The 14,930-nt window shown below is 45.0% G+C and overlaps 1 protein-coding gene across 1 annotated transcript in view; it reads left to right on the top strand.

Moving 5' to 3' along the window:
• LOC137884778 (nidogen-1-like) overlaps window positions 1-14,930 on the top strand; it is a 28,264-nt gene that overhangs the window by 1,838 nt on the left and 11,496 nt on the right. Inside the window, exons 2-12 of the mRNA XM_068726787.1 lie at window positions 5,766-6,068; window positions 6,860-7,089; window positions 7,220-7,800; window positions 7,916-8,056; window positions 8,322-8,573; window positions 8,827-9,027; window positions 9,117-9,350; window positions 10,513-10,650; window positions 11,256-11,384; window positions 11,886-12,029; window positions 13,308-13,436. Of these exons, the coding sequence (XP_068582888.1) occupies window positions 5,766-6,068; window positions 6,860-7,089; window positions 7,220-7,800; window positions 7,916-8,056; window positions 8,322-8,573; window positions 8,827-9,027; window positions 9,117-9,350; window positions 10,513-10,650; window positions 11,256-11,384; window positions 11,886-12,029; window positions 13,308-13,436 (2,482 nt within the window). The remainder of the gene's footprint in view (window positions 1-5,765; window positions 6,069-6,859; window positions 7,090-7,219; window positions 7,801-7,915; window positions 8,057-8,321; window positions 8,574-8,826; window positions 9,028-9,116; window positions 9,351-10,512; window positions 10,651-11,255; window positions 11,385-11,885; window positions 12,030-13,307; window positions 13,437-14,930) is intronic.

The following is a 14,930-nucleotide window of genomic DNA, read 5'->3' as shown; positions in this document are numbered from 1 at the left end:
TTCAGCAGTGCTGGTTTAACCAAACAGGCAACGTGGGCAACTATCTGGGGGGCCTCCGGGGGTCTGTGGCCCCCTGAAGGCCCCCCTCCTAAAGACCCAGCTTCATTTCCAGTTGTTCTTGGTTCTTTGATTGAATGCAAATTTCGTCATGGAATTTGTACAAAAAAAAATTAAAGATGTTAAAAAGTAACCTAATGATGTTTTGTAGAAGGTCCCCGAGTCAAATTCTAGTGAAAGACTTTTATTATTTAGTTTTTTATGATTTTCTGACAAAAGGAAACCCTCCCAAACTTGCACACACTTCGTCAAGTCTGCAGATGTGCTGTGAGGTGCTTCTCATTCGAGTACTGTACTTAACAGAACCTGAATCGGTTCACGTGTCGACCTGTCAGTTCCTGGTGTATGAAACACCAGCGGAGCAGCTTTTCTTCACAGATCCCTCACGAGTGAATCAAGTCACCGGTTGCTTGTTCATCCGTTCTCTTCTCTTTTAACATTTTAGTTTTTTGTGGACCTTTTTGTACTGATTCCCACCACGGATCCATTGGGCCTTCAGCATTAAAGTTTTGGATTGTGTGTCCCCCCCCCGAAATGACACCACCATCAGCTTGTCCATCCTCTCTGATCTGTTGTTGTTCTACGTAAACAGGCTGAACCCCCGCTCACATACAGCTGTCCCTACTTGTAGTTTCCAGCGATGGCAACCAAAGGGCAAGAATTGGTTGCCAATTTCTTAAAATGGTTGCCGATGTCAACCCGACAAGCCTTACTGTCGAGCCCTGAAGTCCATATTTGCTGAGAATTATGGGTAAACCTCTGAACAAAGTCTAGTGTAGCCTGCTCTCCGTGAGGACTCTCTCGAAGTCCACATTAAAGATGCTTAAGTGTCCTAAATGGTATCAAGATGTGTCCAAAAGACGTCTTTCTTTCTTCTGCTTTTTGACTGATTTGCTCAGAATTTGAATCATTTGCTCGAGCAGCTGAACCTCGTCGACACACGGATGCATCCTCCACACGGAGACTGTGCACCATTTGTTTGGCATCCTCCTGTTAAAACAAGCAGACCACACAGATCAGTCTCTACAGGAAGTTACTGGGACGTCCGCGCTTCTCGTTATTTCAGACTCCGAGTTAGTTTGACTCTGAGAGCAGACATGTAGTCACGTTTGTTGTTGGATAAAACATGAGACAGTGTTGGTTTTACCCCACATGCTGCGACGTCGTTCTCTGAAACCCTTTTTTCATTGAACCCGAAGTTGTTCTGTAAACACCAGCAGCTGTACGAGAGCTTTCTCTACATAAAATGCAAAATTAATAAAAGTAATATCTGATCAAAAAAAATCAGTAATCTAGAACAGACATTCGATCACCTGTGCTAAAGACACTTTTTGGTCGGTCTTTAAAAAGATCCACGAGGAAAGTAAACATTTAAAGGGCGGATTGTCATAGAATAGAATCACACTTCACACAGAGGATGAACCTCTTTTATTTTGAAATGTCATCCTAAATACAAACTACATGGTCGGGACATCCAGGTGGGTCACCGGGAGGTTTTTATTTGAGTTTTTTTTTTTAATAATGGAGATTTTCAGAATAAAAGCTCCCTCGGCCTCCTCTGCTGGATTTTCCCGCAGTGCGAAGCTCTTATTGGTCGCTGTGAGTCTGCATTCCGTAAAGCACCCGCCCCCTCTTTCAAGTGCCTCTAACTACCCCCCCCCTCCCCCCCACACACACACACACACACACACACACACACACACACACACACAATGAGTGACATCCTGTCGCTCCCCAGTAATTATCAGCACTATACGTCGACGCTCCTCAAGCTTTCTTCTACTTTCAAACTGACGTCAGGTTTGAAAACGCCGCTCAGTTGATTATAGAATAAATCACCGTGGCTGTGCTCAAGCTGCTGCTGCTGCTGAAGAGGGTTTTTCTTAAGTCCTCGACAGGAAGCGGAGCGTCCTCCCTAGAGTTGGCACATCTGGAACGTATGGACGAGAGACATCTGTCCTCCAAAACCAGATGGCAGAGCTCAGTGTGTTTCCACCCCACCGCTGTTCTCACACTGATAAAGATGATCTCAGGGGTCGGACATGTGTGATGTCAGCGACGTCCTGGCAAGTTTCCATCTCGCTGCTGCAGGTCCTCAAACACTGGATGTATTATTATTATTATTATTACTACATGTACAAACTGGTCATTAGCCGCTGAAAATATGCAGCAATGCATGTAACTTTACTTACTTTAAAAGGTATTACATGTAACTTTCCCGTATTTAAATGTCTAAAATCAACTAGACCTTTTCAAAATAAACTTCCGTCTTCGCAGGAAACAACAAAACTACTTAGTTAGGTTTAGGAAAAGATCGTTGTTTTGGTTAAAATAACTACAGAAGTGTCATTACTGAAGCACACAAGTTACGTAACAAAGACATCAGCGTCTCCTTGGTGAGAGATCGGTTCATGTTGGGCCCCGTTGGAGCCTTTTGTGGTCTTTATACTTTCTTATTCGTGTTGACGTAGGAAAAGATTTCGTGGGATACCTACGTATTGTGGCGCATTATTTTTTGCTGATATAGCTGGATGATAACAGTCTGCATTATCCCAAATGTTTCCAATAAATTTCAAACTTAGAGAAATCCACAAGACCGTTTCATTTGAAGGCATCGTATCTCCTTTACACTCGCGTTAGCGTTGAGGCTTTCTGCCAGAAGCCGCCATTAATTCACTTTTTATCCGATTTTAAGCCACATTTTTACAATGAAATACATTGTTAAAAACAACAAGATCTAAAAAATATATAAACAGTTAGCAAAATACCATAGACAAACAGGGCTTTGCTCAGCTAGTTGCCTTGTTGGTCAATGTCCTGCTCTAATTTCTCACGAACGACAGGTTCAAATTCGTCCAAATGTCTGTTTAGTTCCACAAACGGACGTGAAGACGCGCTCGCTTCGAGCAACCAGTGTGTCACTTACGGCGGACGACCGTCTCTCGCTCTCACGATACCGAAGGATGAAAACTGCTGGGCATTGGGACGCTTATAAAAGACAATTTAGTGGCGATTGCAAGTGTGAAAATAATCGTCTTGTGATTTTAGAGATCCAAGAAATCTTTTGCAGTTGAGCCTCTCAGGGGGTCTCAAGTGTCAGTCAACGGGTCTCGGGGGGGGGGGGGGGGGGCGTTCAGGGTCATCCTGTGTTCGTGGAACAGAGTTAAAGAAACAGATTTTTAACATAAAACTACTTTCTTTTTTTTTTACCGGTTTTACCCGTCATCCTCCTCCTGCTCAACCTGTGAGCCTGTAAAGGGATCATTTTGGGAGTGCCGTTAGCCGTTAGCTTGTTTTCCCCGCTCGGACAAAAGACTTCCTGCGATGAAGTGTCCTCGGCTCTGCGGGCGTCTTCTCCAAAGTCAGGAACCTGCTGGGAGACGGCGGCCTTTTCGCCCGCATACTGCTGTCGTTCATGCGTTTCCGCGGAGGAAGTCTCTGTGGTCGAAAGCTCCCCCCGAAGAGACGTCTGCGCTTAATCCCTCCAGGCTTTACAGAGGCAGCCGAGCAGGACGGCCTTCCTCCCTGGCTCTTATTTCATCCTCTCTCTCTCTCTCTCTCTCTCTCTCTCTCTCTCTCTCTCTCTCTCTCTCTCTCTCTCTCTCTCTCTCTCTCTCTCTCTCTCTCTCTCTCTCTCTCTCTCTCTCTCTCTCTCTCTCTCTCTCGTCGCAGCATCATCACAAACCCACAGATACCGCTTTCATGTTCCTAGAGCGCTGAGGCTCTGACATTTGACCTCCTTCTGCTGCCGGTTGCTCGTAAAGATTTACTGCGTTACCTGCGTCTCCTCTGCTCAGGTGGAGTCATTTCCTCCTGTGACAAAGGGTTAGATCATATATTTTAAAAATCAGCACTTTCTGCAGAATATGAAGGCCATTTGTTACTGAAATGCATCTTGGGAGTTGCAGTTGACTTCTCGCGAGGTTTCTTTTTCTATCCATCTCTGACCAGGTTTTTTTCTAACGCATTGTTCGTCATTTGTTCCTCAAACAGGAGAGAGAACTGTCGGTTACCAACGTTCTCTATGAGAACATGAAGCAGACTCCAAAAAACGACCTCCCTTTGACAAATGTCACTGGAACATTCTGCACGAACCAAATGTGAGGCTCAAAAGTTTGGATTTCAGTTGCACATTTTGTCTTTTAGAGCAGAACTCCATTTCATTTAGTTTGGTTTAACTGGAGTCAAATTATTCTCTTTGCTGTTTTTGAAAAGCACTTTCCTTAGTTCATGAAGTCATAAAGAATTTCAAGAAAGAATCATTTTTTGATGAAAAGAAATCTGCTCGAAAGGCTCAAAACAGCAATCTTGTTGTTTTGAGTGTCTTGTTGTTACTCTGACATGTTTCTGCATGTTCATCAGGGTAATCCCCCCCCCCCCCCCAAAAAAAATGTATACAATGATAAAGACCTCTAGCGTGATGCTAATCGTCCAATATCACCATCCTGTCTGGTGATGAGGGGGAAAGATTTGCAGGAACTCTTTGATGTTTAATATGATAATGTGGTGTCAATTATAATATTTAAAAAAAAAAATGTAGTTTAAACAAGCAAACATAGAAGTGACATTTCTGTACAATAAATAAAAAAAGCAGGATTTAAAGAGCGTGAAGCTGTTTAATTTACAGTTTAAGTTGTTCCTCTCTGTCCTCACTGATGTCCAGCCATGCAGATAGTTTTGTATACATCTCAGCTCGTACATGAAGTTCTCTCCCGTTAAAGAAAAATGCAGAACATAAAGACGGGAGGAGGCTTTAGGAGCATGAAGTCTCTGGACTGAACAGCTGTTTTGTCTCTTCCCGCCCGGCCAACAGCAGAATGTACATGTGAGATAAGACGGAGGAGCGTAACGTATACAGTTTATGTCTGGAGCTGGAGATGAGCCAAACATCAGAAACCAGCTCACACTGGATGGAGAAGAACGTTCCTTCTGTCCTCCACCACTGCAGCCACAACATTTAAAACACTGATGTTTTTACAGAAGACTCTGGAGAGCATTTATGCTTTTGTTCGTTTACGGTTTCTGTGTGGACTTCACATTAGTTTGTGCAGAACAAAATAAGCCTCCGTTTTGTGTCCATCGTCCTCCTCAAAGCCTCAAACCGTGACTTCAAGCGTCCGCTCCGTAGGGCTGATGACGCTTTGGACTCTCGCTCGGGCAAACCCAAGACATCTGAATAAATATGTATAAATAAATGAACACCTTCTCATGTGAACTGAAACATATGTGGTGAAAATGAAAGCTTATGTTTCTGACGTTCTGGTGAAACAATGGTCTGAGACGTGAAGTGAAGCCGTTTCGTCTCTCACCTCAGAGAGGATACGCCTCATGGTCACAGCTCAGTGTTGTTTCTGGGCTCAAATAGGAACTGCGGCATTCGGTGTGAGGCGGATTTGAGTTAATGAGGTTAAAAAGATCCTTTTCCTTCTGAGCGAATGGGAAGTTATTGTGTGGAATTCCTGTGGGCCGACAAAGCGAGCCGAGCTGCAGGAGAGAGTCCAGGATCTGAACGTTTATCTGGAGGTTTAACTGGAGGTCTCGATGTTCTCTGTAAATCAGGACAAACCCCAGCCAGCCTCCTGTCTCTGCTCAAACATCTAGATCTAGATTCTTTGTATCTTCATTGAAACATATATGTGATATACAGACAGGATGCTGTTCTGGTTTCGACCCTCCATCAACAATAAACCTTCCGTCTTCTCTTCCAGATTAACACCAATGGATTTGTGTCCGTTGTCGAGCCCCCGGCGGAGGGCGAGTACCTGGGGAAGATGCCCGCCAGTTTCAAAATGATTGCAGCCCTGCTGGGAGACCTGGAGGACAGCGACGGACAGGGCAAGGTCCACTACAGGTGGGACAGCAGCCCGGATGTACTGAGTCAAGCCGCGGATCACGTCAGGCAAGCTTTCCCCAGAGACGAGGGCGTGGAGCCCACCACCGTCCTCATCGTCACCTGGGAGAACATGGCCGCCCGGGGGACGTCTGGACGAGGAGACGGACTGGACACGAAGGTGAGGGGCCATGTCGGCTTTTTAAGAAGAAAACAGAGGGTGGTTTGTTTCCTTGTCTCAGATCTGGGGTTACAATTTTTGCGGATAACTGAGACCCTTTGCTGAAGTAAAAAGTACTAATTCCACACTGTATGTAAAAATACTCTAAAAGTACTCAATGTGCAGTAAAATGTTCCCTGTCAGTGTTTTCCTATTATATCTGATGTTTATGGATTACTGCTGCATTAATGTGTGTGTTCCATTTTACTGCAGTAAGATGTTTTTAACTCCTTTATATCCTGTTGTCTAGTTTAATCTTCATCAATGCATCATATTCTATAAGATCATCATATGTTTGTAGCGTCTCTGTCCTGTGAGAACCTCGTATCTCTAGAAAGAACAAACAGTCCTGTTTTCAGAGGCCTTTTAAAGAGTTTATTTATATGAAGAAGTAGGAGGATTTTATCAACACATAAAGGAACATTTCATCCTTCAGTTTATCACAAACATTCAACATCAACACATCTGGAGATCTGGACAGGAAGGAGAAGAAAAACAGTCATCTGACAAGTATCTAAAGCTGTGAGAAAATGTAGAGGAGGAAGAGGTGCAGTGTGGAGATGTAGTTAAGTAGAAGTACAAAGTTGCATTTAAGGGAAATACTCAAGTTAAGTACTTTGAATTTGTACTTGAGTGTATAATACTTGAATGACCTGAATGCTTTGAATGTCCCTAAATGCAAAGGATAATTGATGATTTTATTCTTGTGGCTCCATGGACTCAAACTAACAACGTCCCCTTTGTACTTTCAGAGAAACACGTTCCAGCTGGTAGTGGCCTCCATGGTGTCGTCCTCCTGCGCCATCCTCTTGTATCCCCAAAACGGCCTGCAGTTTTTCTCCACGTCAATAGGGGGCGAGAGCAAGCTCCTCGAGGCTGGCTTCAATCAAGGCCTTGTGAGTGGTTGGTTCTGGAAGGAATCGCAGGGGACTTACTTCCTCACCACCACCAATGAAGAGGCCTCCATCAGGGAACTCACGGAGTATGAATCTAATGTCATTTGTGCTTGAATATAACTCGACTTTGACGCGCTGACTTTTGAAAAATACCAACTAGTGATGAAAATGTCTTTTCGTTGAGACTGATTTTTCTTCCCTCCTTTATCCAACTAGAAAGACGAACTCGGGACAGAATGGAGTTTGGGTGTACGAGATTGGCTCCTCGCCAATCTTTGTCGCCATTACACCAGGAATGGTCACTAGTCTACCTGAAGAGGAGGAGGATGCCACCACAACTTCTTTATCAGAAGAAAAAGAGGAGTTCCCAACTGAGTACCAGCCCAGTTACCCAGAATCTGAGACCATCACTCCAGGGTACACCGAACCGGAGACTGAAGATTATGAGGACCAGTTTGAGCCGGAATACCCTGAATCTGAGACTATCACACCAACATACACCGACCCAGAGAGGGCTCAACCAAGATACCCGGACCCTTCTGAGCCGAGATACCCTGACCGAACAAAGACCAGATACCCTGACCGAACAGAGACCAGATACCCTGACCGAACAGAGACCAGATACCCTGTCTCTGAGCCTTTGCAACCGAGATACACAGTCCCTGAAACCAATGAGCCTAGATACTCTCCAGTCCAGCCGAGGTACCCTGATCCAGTCCAACCAGTGCCGCCCTATTCCCGGCCCCAGCAACCCCAGATTGTCGTGGTAGACGAAGACGAAGATCTCGACGTGACCGGTAAAAAGCTTGAACCTTTTGTCTTTGACCTTGAGAAATGTAAATCCTGTGATAATCCTGTCAAAAGTCTTTTTTCATTGAACCCGATTGGTTTGTCCTTTGGTTGTTTTCACAGTTTTTGCGTACAATTCTGAGACGTGCGCCCACAACAGGCACAAATGCTCGGCTTTCGCCGACTGTCGGGATTACAGCAATGGGTACTGCTGCCATTGTAGGCCTGGCTTCTATGGTAACGGGAAGGACTGTGTCGCTGAGGGTGAGAAGCATTTTCAGTGTTAATTAAACTGTTTAGGTTAATGGTGCACGTTTTCTTGGATTGTTACAAAGAGACTACAAAGATCCAAAGACGGATCATATCAGTCAAGCACCTTCTTGGGGTTATCCGTACATATTCTAAGCAAAACTAGAATTTGCTAACTGTACTTTGTGGTCACATTTGTCCACAGAGAAAGTAACCTGTTGAGACTCTGATCCTGAACAGGAACTACTGCTCTACTGATCAAATCTTTGTTGTTTTCCAGGAAAACCACAGAGAATGAATGGAAAGGTGAACGGTCGAGTGTTCGTGGGGAACTCGCCTTCCCCTGTTGTGCTCGGTAACAACGACTTGCACTCGTACGTGGTAGCCAACGACGGACGGGCCTCCGTGGCCATCAGCAACATCCCTGACGACCTGGGACCCTCCCTGCTGCCGCTGACCCCTCTGGGTGGAGTCATCGGCTGGGCCTTCGCTCTGGAGCAGCCCGGCTACCAGAACGGCTTTAGCCTCATCGGTGAGGGAACGTATTGTTGTGTAAAGTGCAGCCTGGAGCTGGATGATTGATTTCTAATTGTTAGCATTGCGGGCAATGTCCACAATGATTTGGATGTTGTATGTAGATGTTGAAACGTTTCTGCTTAAAAGTTGTGTGACCATAGATCCCAATGTCCCTGGCTGGAGTCCGCCCCGGAGACCTTTTGTTTCCGTGGATGTGCAAGACTCAAGACGCTTCTGACACTCGCTTGTTCTCTCACACGTCCGTGCAGGCGGCGTGTTTTCCCGGCAGGCCGAGGTGATCTTCCAGCCCGGTAACGAGCGTCTGAGCATCAAGCAGCAGTTTAAAGGAATCGACGAACACGACCACCTGGTGGTGAACACCGAGCTGGAGGGACGTGTGCCCGCCGTCCTGCTGGGGTCCTCCATCGAGATCAACCCATACAAGGAGATCTACCAGTACGACAGGAACTGTAAGGACAAAGGACCGTTTTCTTGAGAACTGAAAACAACGATTTATAGTCACACTAGATGTAAAAGTGTGTTCTTCTTCTCCTCTCAGTGATCACTTCCTCCTCCAACCGCGACTACACCGTCACCTCCCCCGATGGCAACGTCCAGACCAGAAGCTACCAATTGCGACAGACCGTCAGCTTCCTGAGCTGCACACACGACGAGGCCTCCGTGGCGTCGCCGTCCACCCAGCAGCTCAGCGTGGACCACATCTTCGTGATGTTCGAGGCCCGCAACCACCTGATCCGCTACGCCATGAGCAACAAGATCGGCTCGGTCCACAGTGAGTTCTGACTCCTCAAGAGGTTCAGTTTATCAGCACCGAGAAAAAAACAAGAACAACATGTTTGAACAGAGTCTTCATCGGGAAGACAAATTCAGAGCGTCTTCTCATCTCTTGAGACGTCATATAGGGAAAAGAACAATTTGCTTTCATTGAAAACCAGGAAAGACTACGCGTGTGTTTGTAAGTGTCCACAGACAGAAGTGCGTGTTCACAGATCAGGACCGAGCAGGTTGGACTCCCTGCCGTCAGATGGTTCAGTAACTTGAAGAAGAGACGTCCATGTCTCGTGGTCATCTGTTGGGGACAGTCAAGAGTTCAAAGATTGTGTGTTATTACCCGGAGGAATGCGTCGAAACACGCCTCCAACAGTTTAGTGCCTCTGAGATGTTTGCCGTTGAACATCAGAGGAAAGACAAACAGTAATCTGAGCCTGGCTGTATTTCCTCAGCTGCAATGAGAGGAGGCTGTGAGAGTGTTGGCAGGGGGTGAAGGTCAGTGAGAAACCAAACCTCCAGTCCACAGAGGGAAGGGAGCGGGTGAAGGGCATCGCAAGGGGCTTTTTTCTTTCTTCTTCTTTTTTTAATAAAAAGGAGGGTTAAAGGTAAATGTGCAGGTGGGGGCTGTTGATGGGATGCTTGTGTGGGGGGGTGGGGTTCAGAGTTACACAAGCAAACACAACTCAGGCGGGGGTTTGTTGGCAAGAAGTGGAACATCTGTGTCGTGTTTCCTGCGAGGAGGTGAAGGTCTGGAGCTCCAGCACTCCGTTGCATGATGGGAGGACTTCTCTACTGTGGAGCCTTTGTTCTCTCCTTCAGTTAATCTATGAACTATTTAAGTCATTTATTAAGCAAAAACATGCTCTGCTTATCATGACGGCAGTATGTGCTGCTGCTCTCGGCGTTATGTCACTGTGGACTGACCATCTCGAGTTATCTTGAGTTGAAATATACATTTGAAGACATTCGAAAGATAAAACAATTAAGTTTATTTATCATAAAAGGGATTAAAACGGGATTAATTGATATTTAAAAATGCTTAATACGTTCGGTCGTCTGACCTAAGTCAGCAGCGGTGGCCTTAAGGTCAGAGAAACGGACTAAACTCTTAATATCACAGAGTTTCTGACTGGTTTTTTTTATTTATTTAATTTAATTTACAGGCAGTCTTCCAGAGCAGAACCCATGTTTCACCGGCAGACACGGCTGTGACATCAACGCCGTGTGCCGACCAGCCGAAGGCCTCCAGTTCACCTGCGAATGTGCAACTGGTTTCACCGGAGACGGACGCTACTGCCACGGTAACCTCACCGCTGCAACACACGATAGGTTTTCAGTGTCGTGAGTTGTTGAATAATTACTTTTCTGAACAAAAAGAGTAACGGCACAATACGCAGCGAGGATAGAACCAAAAAGGAAAAACCAAAAAAATGCCACAGTACAATAAAAACTCGTCTCAAACATTTGTTCAATCTTTCTTGTGAAACACCTGCGGTTACGGTCCAACTTGCGCCACCTAGAGGCAAAATAAGTCACAGCTGCAGCAGTTAAGAGTCTTCTGCCCCCTTCAGGCGGCAGCTGTTACTGCAGTTTGTTTTATCTGGATTGTAGTTTGCTTTGGCCGTTGGCTTAATAGTGCGATTTCTTTTGTTATGCAGGTTAAAAGAAGAAACAAAGTTCAGTTTTATTTTCACATTAATCTGTCCAGTTTTTCTTTTCTTAAACCAGATGTAAAAAGTATTACTCACCATGATTTCTGATGCAAAATCAGGCAGCAGTTTTTGACAAAAACAAAATGTGTGGCGTGAGATAAACTTAATTACTCGCTACTTTCTTTTTAAGGGCCTATACATTGTACATGCTATACTACATATCATTCACCTCCCTGTTGGTGTGCTATTGGCAGATACTGATGAGTGCAGAGAGACTCTTCAGATCTGTGGATCCAACTCCGTCTGCAATAATCAACCCGGAACTTTCCGCTGTGAGTGTTTGACCGGCTTCTTGTTCGCCAGCGACGGAAAGACCTGCATCGGTATGTTTTTAAGTGTGTGTGTTGACAGCTGTGTGGGTTGGCGGAGTGTGTGGTGCCTTTGTGTGTGTGTGTGTGTGTGTGTGTGTGTGTGTGTGTGTGTGTGTGTGTGTGACTTTGTTTGAAGAGCCCCTCGTTGCACATACAGATGTTCTTGAAACAATAAAGGATTTGTACGACTGAAAATGGGACAAAATGTTTCAAACTGATGCTCTTTGCTGAACACAGAAGATGTGATTCATTATGAGAATACATACCTGAACCAGAATGACTCTGTGAATCAGGATAAATCTGTGGGGATCAGTTTGATGAAGTTGTTGTGTACGGTGGCCCGTAAGTGGGGGGAACAAATCTGTAGTCCAGTGATAAAAGAAAACGGTAATTTAAAAGAGCTGAAGGATGAAGTGAAACGTTCTCAGTCAGACGGCAGTTACTCCTTATGTTACACCCGACTCACGTCGTCCCTTTCAACTTGGCCAACACGTCGTCTGTGTCGTCCCGCAGAGGAGAACCGGCCGGTGGATCACTGTCGGAGAGGAAGCCATGACTGCGATGCTCCTGAAAGAGCTCTCTGCAGCTACACCGGAGGCTCGGCCTTCGTCTGCTCCTGCCTGCCGGGGTTCGTGGGTGACGGTCGGGTCTGTCAGGGTGAGTGCACCGAGTTTGTCCGCTGTGTGCCGGTGGAGTCGGACCGACCGCTGATCTTCAGCGCTGTGACTTCGGTATCAACTCGGATGCATTAAAACACATTGATAAAGTCAGCGCTGAAGGTGAAGCAGCAGAACAAAACAAAACATTTGATTTGTTTTGCTTTGAAGGACTCTTTGAAAGTTGAGCTTTGTATTCATCTGATATGAATATAAATCATGTGAGTTCAGTAAGATAAATACTTAAAAGTACATGTGTCATGGAGGGAGAATAAAGAAAACACAATGTTTAAAAATGACGATACAGATGTTGTGTTGACGAAGTAAAAAGACTTCTTCTTTTAGAATTTAGTCCTTTTTATTACGACCATTTCACATGTAAATAATACATTTGGTGTCTGAATTATGCTGTTTTTCTTTCAATCTCGGTTAAAATATTTTGTATTAAAGGAAAGAAGACAAACATCAATGTAACATCAACAGTAGTGCACATGTCATAACAGCAGAACTTTCGGAGTTTGAGACGTTTCTGCTTCTTCAGTGTAACATTCTGTAAGTCAGCGCTGTGGGCCCCTCGGACAGGAAATGTTTCCACCTGGACAGGAAATGCAGAACACTGCCTTACAGCTGTGCAGCTCATCTCTTATATATAAATCTCCCCCGCTCCGGAGACTCTGAGCTGAAGAATGTTCGTATTTGGAGAGAAAACAGGACAAAACGTCCAGAACTTTTTTCTTTTTTTTTCTTAACATGTTCTTTACAAATTCTTGTCACCGTGCCTAAAGTACAGCCCCACAGAGCTGCTGGCGTGGCTGAAGACTCTTCTACATATTCAAGGTCTTTATTTCTTAGGTCATAAACAATCACAGTGGAGCAGTTGGGGCAATGAAATTCTTTTGCTCTCTCAAACAATACTACTACAAATGTGTATAAAAAGAAGAAGCATGCAGATTAAAATAAGAAGGCATAAAACATAAAAATGTGCAGAATTTAAAATATAGAAAATAATAGAATAGAATAAACAAAAGGAGGTGTGTTCAGGTATAAACAGGTAGTAGTAGTAGTAGTTCTCTTGTAGTTAGTTAGTGTAGTGTTGTAGGTTAAAGTACTTTAAAAAGGGATATTTTAGGTGGATTTCTATGAAGATACATGAAGAAACATTTTTTTTAGAGCCAGCCCCTGGTGGCCGTTAGTGGAACTGTATGTCAAAGCGCCGAACATGGCGGTTGATGTGTCGGGACGTCGCCTTCATCTTTGCATCTTCTTTCTGCCCGCTCAGACGTAGACGAGTGTCAGCAGGATCGATGCCACCGCGCCGCCTTCTGCTCCAACACGCAGGGCTCCTACAGCTGCCAGTGCCACCCCGGATTCTATGGCGACGGCTTCCAGTGCAGCCCCACGTCCTCAGGTAGGCGACTTATTACTCACGCTGCTTGAATTCAAGTTGATATAAATGGGATTTCTTCTGTCGGATCTGGTTCATTTTCCTAGACATGAAGAGGGGTGTAAATCAAGTTTTCATCACGATACGATGCTGTACTGATCCTTTGGATGTCGATGTTGCTGATGTCACAAAGTCTGCCACGGTCAGGCGGCAACTTTCGGTCCTGAATTCAGTCATTTGCGAGCAATATGAGATAACATCAAATGCCAATTTAACATAATCAGTTACAAACTCACAAAAAAAGCAACTAAAATATGATTTGACCATTGTATTACTGGGCTCTGTAGGAAGGAAGTGTGCATGGACGGCAATGGTGACACAGCGATGCCATGGGAATTTCAAAATAAAGGCACATCGTAAAGATATTTATCGATATTAGCTGCTTTACATCGACGATATTGAATCGGTGTATCGATCCAAATCGATGTCTTGTTCCATTCCTAGAAAGTCAGTCTTTAACAATTACAGTACAAGTACCTCGAATTAGTACAGTGCTTGAGTAAATGTACTTAGCTACAGCAGCCCTAACTACTGTCTCCTGATCGACAAAGAGCTGTAATAACAGAAGTGTTTCGGGTGTGTTGGTGGGTGGCAGCTCCTACATGCTGAAAGCTGGTTGTCCAGACATTACAGAGACTAATGGAAGCTGTGTAAACTGTGCGGAGCGTAAACACTCAGCTGAAGGCTGAGGCGACGGAGCGGAGCGGTGAAGGATGTTGATGAAGTGATGAGAGCGTAAACAGATTTGAACGTTAGACTCAACAGAGCCTCGATGACGCACAGATCGGTTCAGGGTCATAGAATAAGGAGAGCTGATAAGGCCGATGACTCTTTTTTTTTTTTATTCATGACTTCTGTTATTCAGCGCGTCTCCGGTCAGCGGCGTTGGAAGAAGTACTCTGAATTTGTACTTAAGTAGCATTACCACAAAAGTCCTGCAGTCAAAAGAAAAAAGAAAGCGCTACGTTTACTACTGTTCTACTGTTATTGAAGTTCAACAAAGAATTCTTCTCCCTCTTGATCTGTTCCGTCACTTTTATCACGCAGACACCTGATTGGCCGACAGCGTTTACATCTGGCGCTTTTAACCAAAGCGACTTAACCCAAAACTTGCGAGCAGGTGTAGTTTACAGTGGGTTGTTGTTGTTGTTGTTGGTTTGGCTTCGTTCCAAAGCTGCAGCCTCCTCCAGTGATTCCAGGTGTCAGCAGCTGACAGCTAATTACGCCTCACTCCTCCGCACCAAAGTTTTCTCATATTTTCGTCCTTTTTTACGGCCTCCGAGAGGCATAACTCTTTTGTCCTCTGTCATAACTTGTCACGGTGTCTCTTGCGGCTCCGTTTCCTTTTTGTCAGGATGCTCTTTTGATCTTCGCCCCCCCCCCCCCCCCCCCTCTCTCTCTCTCTCTCGGGTCTTCTTTCTTCTTGCGGTATCTCTTTTCGTCTGGTTTGTTGTTATC

Source organism: Cebidichthys violaceus, unplaced genomic scaffold, assembly GCF_023349555.1.
Source record: "Cebidichthys violaceus isolate CVI_PGR_0920_01 unplaced genomic scaffold, fCebVio1.0.p SCAF_4, whole genome shotgun sequence".
In the NCBI taxonomy this organism is placed as follows: Eukaryota; Metazoa; Chordata; class Actinopteri; order Perciformes; family Stichaeidae; genus Cebidichthys; species Cebidichthys violaceus.
Note: the sequence above shows the minus strand (reverse complement) of the source record. Positions and strands in the feature narration are given on the sequence as shown.